This window comes from Podarcis gaigeae, assembly GCF_964106915.1.
Source record: "Podarcis gaigeae genome assembly, chromosome: 13".
NCBI lineage: Eukaryota > Metazoa > Chordata > Lepidosauria > Squamata > Lacertidae > Podarcis > Podarcis gaigeae.
This window is the reverse complement of record NC_139689.1, coordinates 33,849,418-33,864,604: the sequence shown is the minus strand read 5'-3', so window position 1 is coordinate 33,864,604 and position 15,187 is coordinate 33,849,418. Positions and strand designations below refer to the sequence as shown.

Below are 15,187 nucleotides of genomic sequence, written 5' to 3'. Positions count from 1 at the left end.
TCAATGATTTTTAAAAAATAAAATAAATCAGATTTTTTTAAAAATAAAATAAATCAGATTTTTTAAAATTTAAATCAGATTTTTAAAAAAATTAAATTGGATTTTTTAAATAAAATGCTTTTGGAGGGAAAAAAATTCTAAAGATAGTTTTCTATTGAAGTTACATTATAGTCCAAAGGCTATTCAACAGGAAATAAGGATTTGTTTTAAGTTTTTCATGTGTGCTAAAACTCAGTCTAAATTGTTTTCTTTTAAATTGTTTAATCACATCAGTTAACAAACATGGATAGATATGCTATAATGTTATTGTTTTAGTTAAATAAATTGTTTAAATTGTTATTAAGGAAATTATTATTTTTCTCCTTCCAGTAAAGTACTGCAGAAAAGTTGTCCAAATACAGTTAACTTATGAAACCTCACAATAATTTCAAAATTATCTGTCTATGTATTTCTAATAGTATAACCAAATCAGTAATTTTTGATATAACTGTGAAAACTACTCTGAAAATTTATTATTCCAAAAATGAAACCTTCATCTGGTTGTAAATATTAAGATTATACCATCAAGAATGAGTCTTTCTGTAAAAAAGTGATTTAAATCAAGTCTTACTGACTAGTGATTTAAATCAAGTACTGACTAGTGATTTAAATCGTGATTTATATCAATTTGATTTAAATCAAATCCACCCTGATCGTTGGTAATAATAATAAGCAAAACACCACCCTGTTATGGGTTTGCCCACATGACTTCAAACCACACAGGTAAAGGAAAACATTTAGGACGGTAACCTTGTTTTAATTCAAGGCTTGTCCCCATTGGTGGGCATCTGTGGAGGACCCCCACCCTAGCAGGGGCTGACTGACCTGATCTCCCTGAATGTGCTTCTCTACTTCGCCAGGCATCCTACTTGTTCACTGAGGAGCATAGGAAGCTGCCTTATAGCGAGTCGGACCATAGGTCCATCGAGCTCAATATTGTCTGCGCACAGTAACAGACAGCGGCTGTTTAGGATTTCAGGCAGGGGAGCTCTCTCCCTATCTGGAGAAGCCACTGGAGCAGGCATAGGCAAACTCCAGCCCTCCAGATGTTTGGGACTACAATGCCCATCATCCCTGACCACTGGTCCTGTTAGCTAGAGATGATGGGAATTGTAGTCCCAAACATCTGGAGGGCCGGAGTTTGCCTATGCCTGCACTGGAGATTGAACCTGTGACCTTCTGCATGCAGAGCACATGCTCTACCCCTGAGCTACGGCTGCAGTGGGTCAGTGTGTCTGGCTGTTGACCAAAAGTTGGGTCCCACCCAGTGATGGCTGTGGGCAGGATTCCTGCATTGGACTAGATGACCCTCAGGGATGATGGGAGTTGTAGTCCGACAACATCTGGGGACCCACAGGTTGAGAACCGCTGAATGAAGATAAAAAGTTAGGATTCCAGGTGGAAAAATCGAAGTTAGAAACAGAATTGTTAGAACCTAAGACTAAGGTACTTTCAAGAATGTACAACTTGCTGTTAAAATGGAACACACAAGATGAAACGGTTAAATCAGCTATGATAAAATGGGCACAGGACATTGGGTATATCATGTTTGCTGACTGGGAAAGGTTATGGACCACCGGTATGAAGTTCATGGCATGTAATGCTTTGAAAGAAAATATTATGAAAATTATATATAGGTGGTACATGACTCCAGTCAAGCTTGCAAAAATATATCATCTGTCTGACAATAAATGTTGGAAATGTAAAGAAACTGAAGGAACATTCTTTCACCTCTGGTTTACTTGCCCTAGAGTTAAGGCTTTCTGGGAAATGATATATAATGAGCTGAAAAAGGTATTTAAGTATACCTTTCCTAAGAAACCAGAGGCCTTCCTTTTAGGCATTGTTGGCCAGAGGGGGTTAAAGAAGGACCGAACATTCTTTATGTATGCAACAACAGCAGCAAGGATACTTGTAGCCAAACATTGCAAAACCCAAGACTTGCCCACACTGGAAGAATGGCAGATGCAACTGATAGACTACATGGAACTTGCAGAAATGACTGGCAGAATCCGAGACCTGGGAGAGGAAGCAGTGGAAGAGGACTGGAAGAAATTTAAGGACTATTTACAAAAACATTGCAAATTGTATGAGTGTTAAGAAAGATGCAAGATTGTAAATAACATGGCACCACTAAGCTAGTTGAAAAGATTATGAACATAAGTGAAATTTAAGAAAAGATAAGTTTTGGATAAATATGTCTAAATTAAGTATCTAAGGTTCGGATAAAAGTATCTAAAGCTAGGGACACAATATTGGAAAATTATAAAATAAGAATTGAAATAAGGTGATAATTTGCTGGTTAAAGTTTTATAAACCAGGAACGCAGGAACGAGAGATGTGAGGAAGTCCAAAAAGCGAAGAAAACATGTTTATTGTCTAATAGATTTGTATAAGATGTAAGTGCTTTTTCTTCTTTTTTTCTTTTTTGTTTTTTCTCTCTATTGTACTAAGAAAATCTTTAATAAATATTTTTTTTTAAAAAAAGAGAACCGCTGAATGATGGCAAGGAGCAGCAGCAACAGCAGCCACTGCCTGCTTGCTCATTGGCTCTGCCTTGTTAGTCATTGGCTCTGCCTTGTTAGCAAGCAGGAGCTAGGATGAAGCAGCAATAGTTGCCAATAATACCAGGCGAAGAGTGGGGCCTATTATGGATGTCTTGCCCAAGCCACCCCCCCCCCAAATAATCTGGTTCTGATGCTATTTTAATTTCCAGTTTATGATTCATTTATTATATGACTGGGAAAGCTGCCTTTCCTTCAAACAACCACAGGATTCTCGTCCACCTCCGTCGCCGCCTACGACCAGCTGCCGGCAGAAGCCTCGTGCTCCACTGACGATGTCTCGCGCCCCGCAGGTAACGAACTTTCCAACTCGGCCCGGAAGCTGGGCGGCGCGTCACTAGTCTACCTGCTGAAAAGTCTATAGGGAAGGCGAGAAGGCGCCTCCCCTCGGCAGCCAATGGGAAGGCGGCGGAAGGCGGCCCAATGAGGAGGCAGAAGGAAAGAGCTCCGCGGCCAGTAGGAGAAGGGCAGGAGGAGGCGCGGAGAGCTGAGCGTGACGTCCGGGGGATGCTGCGCCAAACTTGTAAACAGACCCTATGGAGGTGCTCTTAAAGGTACAGGGTCCCTTCTCTCTTTGGGGTGGGAAGGCAGAACCCGGCAGTTGGGGTGAGAAGGGGCTGCTCAGGGAAGCTCGTGGGGCCTCGACGCAGTGCTGCTTCTAGAAATGAGAGGTGTAGTCTGCACATGCCCAGTGGCACTTTTTTTTTTTTTTTTTTTGCACGGTCTACTCAATATGTCCCAGGTGTCAACCCTGCGTTTGAAAACAGGTCCCAGCGCTGTGATTTTGAAAGAAACGGAATAGTACCTTCGGGTATAGGGCGGCATATAAAGTCAATAATAATAATAATAATAATAAATAATAATAATAATAATTCAGTTCTTGAGATTGATTGATTCTACAATTATTTGTGTGTGTATGCACCACCTTGGGTACAATTTTAGACATGTATATTATATATAAATGCATACAAAATGCAGGGGGGAAAACAACTCTAGTGGTTAGAGCAGTGGTTCCCAACCTTTTTTTGTCCATGCCTCACCTAAGCATCTCTAAAATCCCGATACCTGGTGACATATAATTCTTATTATTCAAAAAGTGAACTCCTATTCATGTGGAGGAAGCCTAGAAGGTAATTAACTGTTAATAACTCATTCTCGAATTGCCCTCCTGTGGGGCGTGTGCCCCACATTGGGAACCACGGGATTAGTGATGGGCAAGAACCAGGGAAACCAGAGTTCAAAGCCCCACTCAGTCATGAAGTTCATTTGGATCAGTCAGTAGCTCTCAAACTAACCTACCTCACAGGGTTGTTAGGAGGATAGAAATGGGGAGGGGGGGGAAGCACATGACCACCTTGGAGGAAAGGTGGAAGGTAAATGTAATAAAGAAATAAACTCTGCAACATTAACAGCATTTAAGTTTTGTAAAATGGTATGTCTTAGAGATCCAGCTTACTTCTAAGTTATGTCCTCTTGACTGAGAAGACATTGATCCTAATGCCAGGTTGTTCAGATTGATTTTGGTTACCCAGTTGTGAAGATGCTTGATGGCATCTTAGTGTGGCATCAAAAAGGGCAAGAGGCGGCGCGGAGAGCTGAGTGTGTCCCAGACCTCAAAGCCCTAAGGTCTAGCTGAAGGATACATTTAAACAGCAATGGGGGGGGGGGGGACAAGAAGGCAAAAAAGACAGAGAGAGATTGAAGCAAGATATGGGGGAAAATATATGAATAATGGGGAAGGATAGGGAAGTTCTGTACTGCAAACCCTTTTTCTTCCACACCATACACTTGAAGTGCATGACTTCCACCAAAGAATTATGGGAAGTATCAAAATTCAGGTCCACAGTGTTGATAGCAGCCCAAAAGAATTTCAAGTTACTGCAAGACATCTTTGTATTTCATCTTTGTCTTTGTTTGCATAAATGAAATATAAAACCTGATGGACTATATTGACAGATATTATTATTATTATTATTGTTATTATTATTATCATTATTATACTTTAGATTCTCCTTGTCTCCTCTACAAGATGAGGAGAGGATTGTTTTGTATTATTAAAATTATGTTAATAATTTTTTTAAAAAAATGTGGAAACTTTGGTGTGTTATGGGTGCTGGAAACTGTAGCTCTGTGAGGGGGTAAACTACAGTTCCCAGGAATCTTTGGTTGAAATAATATGTTTAAAATGGATGGTATATATGTAGCCTTAGACTCGTGAGAGAAGGCTTTTGGTGACCAGGGCGGGCACCCTTGCAGAAGCTTTGAAACACTTCATTCTGGATTTATTTACATGCTCCCATGTCTTCGCTGACAACAAATTCTATCAAACTCTGGCTCAAACTAAGGGTTGGTCTTGGACAGTTTCTGATGCAGGTGCTGGCCTCTTCAAAGATGGGGACCAATAGCTGAAGGTGTCACAGACCCAACAAGCTCCTAATCCTAGGCTGTGCAGCAACGTATGGATGATAATCTTCAGGAGGAAGCAGGAATGAAAGGCAACACTCTGGAGAGTTCCACTTTTCATCAACCCCACAAGCTGACCTCTCAGCAACGAGTGGCTGAAGAATGTGTCAGGTATGGAGAAAGCACAATACTGTCACCAGGTATTTTCTAGTGAGATGTGCATGTAAAGAGCCATCTGAAGATTGAAAAATGACATTACAGTGGTAATGTTGAATTGCAGTAGCAATTCTTATTACAAAAATGACAGGATGGGGGGGGGGGAGTTGTAGGAGAGCCATGCAGCATAGAAGGTGAGGTACAATTTAGGCAAGATAACCAGACTTTGAGCAGTTTGGGGGGATAGTGTCCTCACTAGTAAGTGTTGTGTTGTTGTTTTTTTAATGCCAGCATTTACACTTTAGGAAGTAAATTGGGACCATGCAGGCTACTAATGAGTTCAAATGGGCTGTCTGCAATTAAGGAATACTCAGACTCAAGTCTTTGTTCTAGAAAGGACACTATTTTCCCCTGTGTCAAGATTTCCTTTGCAATGAGTGCTAGTCATTTTCATGTTACTGTTTTTAATGAAAATAAAGTTCTTTTTTTTTTTCTTCCTGCAAGAACGGACAGGGAAGATTCCGGGGAACCTAAAAGCGGCACAGCCGATTCATAAGAGTCATTCTGTGGTAGTTGCTTCTAGGCTTTGCAAGATCCTTATCTCTTGAAACTTCCTTCTTCTTTTTGTCTGCTTCCAGCACCCAACCACTAAGGAGTGCTGGAAAAGCCTGCTCTCCCCTAACATGCTCATTTGAAGAAGGCAAAAACCGGAAAAAAGCCAAGCTTGCTGGTAAAAGACACATGAGTCCAAGCCTTGCCCCTCCAGTCCCTCCAGTGCTGGAACTACAGGGGATGTCTTACGGACAAGTCTTCCAGAATTTGGATCTCCATAACCAGTGTCCTTTCAGTATGCCACAGTGCAGGAGGACTCCAGAAAATCCTGAGGCTGCCCATGCAGCCCCTTACATGTCCATCTCTGCCCCTGCCAGACCAGGAGTGGATTTGTCACAACCCCCGTCACTGAGTCACCAGCTGATGGGTTGCTGTCATCAAAACACTCATGAATGCACGCCTGTCACGGACAACAGCAGAGTGACGAGTCTGTACGCTGAACTGATCAGAGAACTGGAGTGGCAGGTGGCAGAGTTGAGGAGAGCGCTGGCGTCTCAGGAGGAGGCTGCTGTGCGGCAGGAGAAGAGGATCCAGGAGCTGGAGCTGGAGAACCGTGAGCTGAAAGCTCTCACCCAGAACTTAGAGGAGCAGAACGACTTCCTGTCCATCAGGAACGGTGCAGGTGGAGGAGCACCAGCCAAGGTGGTGCTGGGAACGGGACACCCTCTCTTTGGTAAAAAAAAACCCCAGTAACACCTAAATGCTGCTTGTAGTCTGTCCAGTCTGTACTGGAAGTTTCAAAAGGAGGCAGTCCATGAGGACGTCTCAACAAGGGATGTGGTGTGAGAGGAACAGAGGAAAGGATGATCTTGCATACTAGGGGTAGTGTCCAATATGGCACTGTGGGTTAAACCACTGAGCCTAGGACTTGCCGACCAGAAGGTCGGCGGTTCGAATCCCTGCGATGGGGTGAGTTCCTACTGCTCGGTCCCTGCTCCTGCCAACCTAGCAGTTCGAAAGCACGTCAAAGTGCAAGTAGATAAATAGGTACCGCTCCGGCGGGAAGGTAAACAGTGTTTTCGTGCGCTGCTCTGGTTCGCCAGAAGCGGCTTAGTCATGCTGGCCACATGACCCGGAAGCTGTATGCCGGCTCCCTCGGCCCATAAAGCGAGATGAGCTCCACAACCTCAGAGTCGGCCACGACTGGACCTAATGGTCAGGGATCCCTTTACCTTTACCTTACCAATATGGCTATGGGGACAGGGCCTCCACAAGTTATATAAAGTGTAAACTGCAACCCAGGAGGTGGTGTCAAGCACGCAGCACTGGGGAATTTAACTCTTCCTCCTAGGCCTTTTTGTCACTTCATATAGCCACCTCCTGCTCTGAGTTGCCATGTGCCTTGCAGCGGGAAACAAAGAAGTACCATACCTTTGTTGTCTTCCCCACTGGGCAAAATGAAGTCGTTTATTGTTTTCCACATGACTTCCTGATTATTTACAATGTAATCCACACGCTTGAAAATTCCGCTGCTTCCAATCACTTGCTTGTTGTGTCTATTAAGTGCATGCAGACAAGAGAGGTCTGTCATAGCTATGCTTAGATCTAATGACTGCAAGCATTGGGCATGTTGCGTTTTTCTTCTTTGCTGAACTATAGGTGCCCTATAGCACTGCTGGTTGTCTCTTCATATAGATAGATAGATAGATTCTTTATTGTCATTACACAAGTGCAACATTGCACAAGTGCAACGAAATTGGATGCCATCCCTTAAAAACAACAAAAGCAACACAACAACAACAACCAAACAAACCACATTCCAGCCACACCCACACCCACACCCATCAAACTCCCAGGTCACACTATCGAGTTACTGCATTTAAGAAGGCCACAGCTCTTGGATAGAAACTATTTTTCAGTCTATTTGTCCTTGACTTGATGTTTCTGTATCTCCTGCCAGAAGGCAGTAGTACAAACAGACTGTGTCCCGGGTGAGATGCATCCTGCAGGATATTGTTTGCTTTCCTAAGACAACGGGAACCGTACAGTTCTTCCAAAGATGGGAGGGGATGACCAATAATCCTTTGGGCTGTGGTTATGACCTTCTGGAGCACCTTCCTCTTCCTAGCTGTACAGCTGGAGAACCAGGCACAAATACAGTATGTGAGAATGCTCTGTATGGAGCCTCGGTAGAAGGACACCAGCAGTCTCTCACTCAGATTGTTCTTCTTTAAAAGTCTGAGGAAATAAATTCTCTGCTGGGCCTTCTTCACCAGAGCAGTGGTATTTGCGCTCCAAGTCATGCCCTGATCGATAGTCACTCCCAAAAACCTGAATTCCGCCACCCTCTCCACCCGTTCCCCGTTGATATACAAGGGCTGAATGTCCGCCTTTTTTTTCCTGTAATCCACCACCAATTCCTTGGTCTTAGTCGTATTAAGAGCCAGATTGTTCTCTCCACACCAAGCACAAAGCCGCTCCACCTCGTCCCGATAGGCGGACTCATCCCCTCCTGAAATGAGCCCCACCACCGTAGTGTCATCAGCAAACTTGATGATTTTGTTGCTGGAATAAATGGCTGTACAATCATACGTATAGAGAGTATAGAGCAGGGGACTCAACACACAACCCTGTGGTGAGCCGGTGTTAAGGCTAAGGGCTGTGGACATATGTGACCCTACTCTAACCCTCTGAGAACGTTCTGACAAAAAGTCCAAAACCCAGAGACAGGTGGAGTTGGAGAGTCCAATCGCCTCTAGCTTGGACACCAGTCTATGGGGGAGGATAGTGTTAAAAGCAGAGCTAAAATCCACAAACAGCAGCCTCACATAACTCCCCGGCTGCTCCAGATGGAACAGAGCAGCATGGAGAGTGGTAGTGATAGCGTCTTCCGTGGATCTATTTGCCCTGTATGCAAACTGGTAGTTGTCAAAAGTTGATGGAAGACAGGAAATAATGTGACGGCGCACCAGTTTCTCAAAACACAAAATATATGTTGAAGCTAAAGGTGAAGCAGACAGTGCTGCCAAGAAAAAGGAAGGGAAGGGTAGGGAAAAAAATCCATGTGATCCCTTCCAAATAGGAAGTACAGTAAGCCTGCAACTTATGTACATTTAATTTGCACACATTCTGTTTTATAAGCTTGGCAAAGAAGAAGGAGGAGGAGGAGGAGGAGAAGAAAGAGGTTGGATGTTCAGGAAAAAGGGCTTTGGCAATCTCACTTATCATTGAACCCAATGTTTTGACTATACACAATTTTGGCTTTAGACACGATCCCTGGAATGTAACTCCCACATAAGTTGTGGGTTTACCATGCTTTTAAAAACAGCAGCCCCAGGTGTCTGCTCTCAAACCCAGGTGGCACATCATGGGGAGATAACTACACACTCCTTTTCTGAGAGATTTTCCAGAAATCCTGTCTGATGTACAGTTCTTGTCTGTATGTGCTTTTCTTTCCCCAGATGTCAATGAAAACAATATTCAGTTCCTCAAAAGCCTGGTGGCAGTGCTGGAGAACGTCACACCTTCACAGGTAAAGGTGCCGTGTAAAGGGGATAAAAAACAATCACTTGGTTGTTGTTTTCTTTGAAGAGTAAAGTGGAATTGTGAATGAGAGCTGTTATGGTTTAGTATTCCACTACAATTGTAATCTTTATGACAATTCTCTGGTATAAAGCCAAGAGTCTCAGGCTTGTAGTTCAGGACCAGCCTGTAGGTAGTTGACAAAATTACTGCCTCTATACCCAAGAATAGAAAGTACCCAAGAATAGAAAGTTTTCTTTCCAGGTCAACAGCTGACATTGATTGTGTGAATACAGGTTCAATTTCCATCTTCTCTAGTTTTTATTTTAAAAGGATCGGGTAGAAAGTAGTGTGAAGGACCCTGGAGAGCCCTTGCTGGTTAGAGTAGATAATGTCAGGCTTGGAAGTGCGCAAGGATACAAGAGAATATTACAATACAAATGGAAAAACAAATTTAATAGCTGTCAACACAACAAGAAATAACAGTATGAAGAGAAGATCGCTCATGGATGAAGGGAAGTAATAGGTAAAGGGGGAGAGAGGTTTAAGACAGTAATTGGAAAATTGTAGAAGATAAATATCCGATTTAGGAGGTTAAGAACAAGGAATTAAAAGAAGAAGATTTAAGTTAAAGAATAGTAAAATAAGGAAATCTGAGAAGAATTTAGTACAAATGAAAACATGAGAGTCATGTTATTGCTTCTACCTTGGTTTATTTTGGTTGTAAAGTCTTCTGTTGTAAAGATTGTACATAAAATCAATAAAACATTATTTTTTAAAAAAGATAATGTCAGGCTTGGTAGACAAATGATCCGATTTGTTACGAGGCAGCTTCCGATGTAAGTCTATATACCACACTCTTTCTCTTCTTCTTTACTCCCAGGTATCTGTATCTCTTTCAGGTCAGTGGTCTGCAGCCACCACATTCTCTGGAAGATCAGAGGCACGCACCAGCCACTGTGCCACATATCTCACCAGGTTGGAGGACACTAAACACAGAACCAGGTGGCTTGTCACCCTGGATAAATGCAGGAGATGGTTCAGGAAGTCCCATTGGGCTCAGTGATGCCACCAGCACATGGGACAACCGTGTACGAGAGACACTGTCTGATGAGTCACCTGTATGGGCATTGCCAGTGGAGGTAGGTGATAGGGGAAGAAGTCTCTCTCTGACTGGATGCTGCAGTGATGTTAAACATATTGTAAGGCATTCATTCAGAGGGAACATTGGGTGGCATAAAGCAAGACCTGTCTCTGTTTGATTCAGGAGGAAAACGGTTCACACATCTGCATCACAGCGCAGGCAGAACTGTGCCACTGAGCTGTTGCTTTGTGGCAGAGTGCAACCAGTTACTTGCATTTCCAGATAAGGCTCCCACAAAGCCAGTGACCTGATGCCTTATGAATTAGCTTCCCATGTCTGGTCGTTAAATGAGGCCTTTCATTTAACTTGGCTGATCGGTATGCCACATTCTCAGTGCCTGTCTGGGAACAACTCCTTGGGACATTAAAATAACAGAATAAAACAGCCATGCAGGGCACCATTTTATATTCCATGTTTTAATAGCAGCTTCAACCCATTTTCAAACTGAAGGTGGGAAGTGCAAAATACAATGCAATGTTGTTCCAGCCTTGAAGATTACGTGGAATGAGAGTCGCTGTGCTTATTCATAAGGAAAGCAGAAGAGCCCTGCAGATTGAGACCTAAAGCATATATAGTCCAGTATCCCATTTCCCACAATGGTGAAACAGACGCCAATGGGAAGCACACCATGAGGATGTGAGGGCAGTAGCGCTCTCCCACTGTTGCTCCACAGCAAGAGATATTCAGCGACATTCTCCCTCTGATCCTGGGGACATCAAGATTCTTGGTAGCCTACCCTATCAACCCACAAATTAATCTCATTGTAAAGCCATCTAAATTAGCGACTGTCACTATATCTTGTGACACTGAATTCCACCATTTAACTAGGCCCTGGATACCTTCCCTGAAATGTAGAATTTAGCTTGATGCTCCTGCCCATTTTCAAAAAGCGGGCAGGAAACACTGTATACAAAGCAATGCAATGTTGCATCAGCCCTGAAGGTATCGGAAAGAAAATGGGTGTACATGTTCAGGGTGTCATTCTGGTTGTCAAGTTCAAAACCATATTCAGCACCTGTTTTCAAGAGGGTAGGAGTCAATGATTCCGTTCAAACACTTGGACTTTACTGAGTCTGAGTCAAGTAGTGGCAGTTGCTTGCCTTTCTTTCCACATCAGGAGAGACATGCACAGGCCATGGTTGATGCTGCCCGCTGAGTTGCATCTCCTTTCACCTCCTCATGACTCTGGTAAACAGAATCAAACAATAAAGCACCTATGTTTTGAGAAGCTTTCCTCCTGGACCTTTGGGAAACAGGTGTACAAATTGAGCTTTTAAATACAGAATTTAAAATTGTTGTGAAAGTAGTGTATACCAGCTAACATTCAAATATCTCAATCGCCAAGGTAGACACCATATAATCTGAAATTTTCCTCTAACTGCCCCACCACTTTTGAAAATGGACCTGTAGTGTCAAGCATGTTTGCTCTCCGAAGAGAGAAATATATCAAGATATGTGCACAACATGCTTCACTTCAGTCTCTCAAAGTGTGACCCATGTCTTTCTTAAATGAATGCAGGAGTTAAGCCAGGATTTGTCCTTAAAACAGAGAATGTTGTCCTGAACATGCGCACCAGCCTACATCTCTGTTATCAAGAGAGATACTGGCGGTGTGCTAGATTTTGCATTTTCCTCTCCCTGTTCTTCTTCTAAAAACGAGCATGAGCTGTTATTGAATTTCAGTTAGATCGGTGCAGATTTGAGTGCCTAGTATTCTCAGCCCTGATTATACAACTACTAAGCATTACAATTTCCTGCCAGGTAGGTTTCAACACAATCAAATCCACACAGAATACCAAAAAGGTAAACCCAAGTGTGGCTTTGTTTGTGTGAACTGGACTGAATACAGCTAACGTTTTGTAGAGCGTAGCTTTGCTGCTGTTGCATGTCAGTGAATGTTTGAGCTGGTTAAATACTCCTCAGCTTGGTTCGGAATGGATCTGCTGCATCACAGTCTAGCCTCCTTAGATGCAAGAGTGGGAGAAAGGGGGCAGGGCTTCAACATCATAGCGCAGCTTTATAGAGTAACATAACCTTCTACCATTGGACAGGAGAATGGGAGGATGAAGCTGGAACTGGTCCCCAACTCGCAAGTCTACGTTTCCCACCAGCAGCTGGAGGACCTATCCCAAGTCTCCACCGACAAGCCTGAGCTGATGACCAGGCGCCTGTTGGATTACTTCTTCTCTCGTGAAATTCTTGCCCGGTCTTCGGCCACTGGACAGCGCATCGCACACAACAACATAACCATGGAGAAGCCCACGCCATTGCCGGTTGCTGTTGTAAATGCTATCAAAGGTAGGAGATGTGGCGAGATCTTAAATAGTGCTGATAGGAAAAGCAAAGTGTGAGCAGATTTACAGTATTTCCTCTTTGGTAAAGACTGGGGCAGTGCCTTTTTATCCTAGCTGTTAAACCTAATTTGCTTTACTCTCAGATTAGAAATTCTGTAATAAACTTCCTCCTCATTCTCAACCTCAATGAATATCTAAAACCACTGTGTATCGGCCCAGGACCCTCGTACCTACGGGACCACCTCTCCTGGTATGCCCCATGGAGAGCCTCAAGGTCCATAAATAGCAACACCCTAGTGGTCCCGGGCCCTAAGGAAGTTAGATTAGCTTCAACCGGAGCCAGGGCCTTTTCAACACTGGCTCCGGCCTGGTGGAACGATCTGCCTCATGAGACCAGGGCCCTGCAGGATCTGATTTCTTTCCGCAGGGCCTGTAAGACAGAGTTGTTCCGCCTGGCCTTTGGCTTGGAGCCAATTTGATTCCCTCCCCCTCTTTCTTTTTCCTTTCTCCTCCTGTGATGAGCCTGCATTATAATATTTAAATGTTTCAATATTTAAATGTATTTTAATCTTGTTTTTATTATTGCTTGTTAGCCGCCCTGACCCTGGCCTTGGCTGGGGAGGGTGGGGTATAAAGAATAAGAATTATTATTATTATTATTATTATTATTATTATTATCCCCTAAGCAAAGTCAGTATGCTTTTAAAAGGCCTTTTGGCTGTATACAACTGTTATTTTTTATATTTTTATTAAATTTATATGCCACCCTTCATCTGAAGATCTCAGGGAGGTCCACCCCCACCCCCCATAAACACATTTAGAAGGCCATAGACCAAGGCTTGGTTGAAGAGATACGTTTTCACCTGGCACCTAAAGATGTATAATGAACGAACCTCCCTGGGGTGAGCATTCCACAAACGGGGAGCCGCTGCAGAAAAGGCCTGACTCAAACTAAGCTGTGTCCTTTAATTTCAGCGGGCTTACTTTATGACTTGCATGGAATACAACTTGTAGTTTAGTTTATATTTTAAAATAATGTTTCCTACAAAGCTGGAGTCTGCTGCACACACTGTGCTTTGAGCTTACGCTGTATGATCAAGGGCTTTGTGAAACTGCAATTATTATTAGGATGAGGGAAGACAAGAAAATAGGTTTGTTGAGAAAAGATACTTTTGACATGTTTCGGTCCAAGATAATGTGCAGCCACGGAAACCGTTGGGATGTTTGTGAACTTGGCTTATATTATTATTGAATCATCATCAGGAGTTTATAGGCTTTCATAGGGTGACAAACAGGTCGTAAGCTTGTGTCGTAATATTTGGTGCAATGCTTCCTTTCTATGACCTCTCTCGAGTTTTTCTTTAAATATACATGCTTTTTTTAAAAAGGTCACAGAAAAAAAGCTTTACAAATAAACTGGCTGCACTGAAACAAACAAGACCCTCTGTATAGCCTTCCTTACTGTTGGCTTTTGCAGAAAATTCCAAATTCTTTGAAAATTTTGATCATGAAAACATATTAAGATCTGTGTGCTTCACTTGCATTCATTCTTCTTGGAAAAGAATTTGGACTGGTTTGGAAACATACAAGCTGAACTGATGTTTCCAGTGTATGTCACCAGGAATAACACTGAACTAAGCCTCTGCTTCTCTTCTCTCACTGTGCTTGCACCCCCACCTACAGAGTACGTCACCAAAACATGCGGCAGAGGCTGCAATTTCAATGCGGTGATCAACAGTAAATGTGGGACCTCCCGAAGGGCAGTTAAGAAAATGATTGACCCGGACTGTCAAAGTGGACTGAATGGCGTTACAACCACTATTTTCCAAGAACCCCTCAAAGGGTAGCACAGTAACCCATTTTGAGACCAGGATGACACAGATTTGGGTTCCTTCTTGTGCAGCAATAGTGGCAGATGGAGACCAGGTTCCTATGGATTGAGTCTTAACTTGCCAGCGCAGGGGACAGGGAAGAGAGGATGGAATTTGTAATGTCTCTCTTGGAAATCTCAGCAAGTGGGATGACCCCAGAACTCTTCATTTAAGGAAGCCTTGAATGGACGTGATGAGAACTTGACTCCCAAGTATTTTCTGAGCTACGTGTTTGCCTAGAACAGTAAAGCAGTCTGAAAACAGATTTCCCTATTCTGTTACCTGAGAACCATAATTTTAATTTCTTATCCACTAGCATCTCCCAAAATGGGACCGCCTCACTCCTACTTGTTTTTTAAGTTTACTAGCTCACACTCAGTTTGGTGCTACTAGCTTTGTAACACGGTCCTCTCAATCACCATTATTTTATGAAGGTGGGAAGGTAAGTCAGATATCCATTTAAAAGTCACCCGCTGGGGGAAGTTGAGCCCTCACCCATTTCCTCTGCAACCCTCATCTCCTGCAAACTGGTCTAGACAGTCAACCGTGGAAGCCACTTGTTACTGAAGCAAAAACATGGCAAGACACTAGCTTCTAATAAATGTTATATTTCTTGTAAATAAGACAAGTTTCAAACTGGAG

The 15,187-nt window shown here is 43.0% G+C and overlaps 1 protein-coding gene and 1 long non-coding RNA gene across 3 annotated transcripts in view; one reads left to right on the top strand and one right to left on the bottom strand.

The window, feature by feature from the left end:
* The window catches only part of LOC310829872, a 102,229-nt gene that overhangs the window by 27,738 nt on the left and 59,304 nt on the right, over positions 1-15,187 (bottom strand). The window lies entirely within an intron of this gene.
* On the top strand, positions 2,937-15,186 carry LOC310829814 (uncharacterized protein). 2 transcript variants are annotated; one of them, XM_083708789.1, is made up of 7 exons: positions 2,937-3,157; positions 4,965-5,177; positions 5,801-6,447; positions 9,176-9,246; positions 10,139-10,378; positions 12,432-12,678; positions 14,358-15,186. In XM_083708789.1, exons 2-7 carry the CDS (start codon positions 5,062-5,064, stop codon positions 14,519-14,521), a joined length of 1,485 nt encoding a protein of 494 aa, XP_083564915.1. In that variant the 5' UTR covers positions 2,937-3,157; positions 4,965-5,061; the 3' UTR covers positions 14,522-15,186. The 2 variants fall into 2 exon arrangements, with proteins under 2 accessions (XP_083564915.1, XP_083564916.1); XM_083708790.1 differs by lacking the exon at positions 2,937-3,157 and adding an exon at positions 3,189-3,274.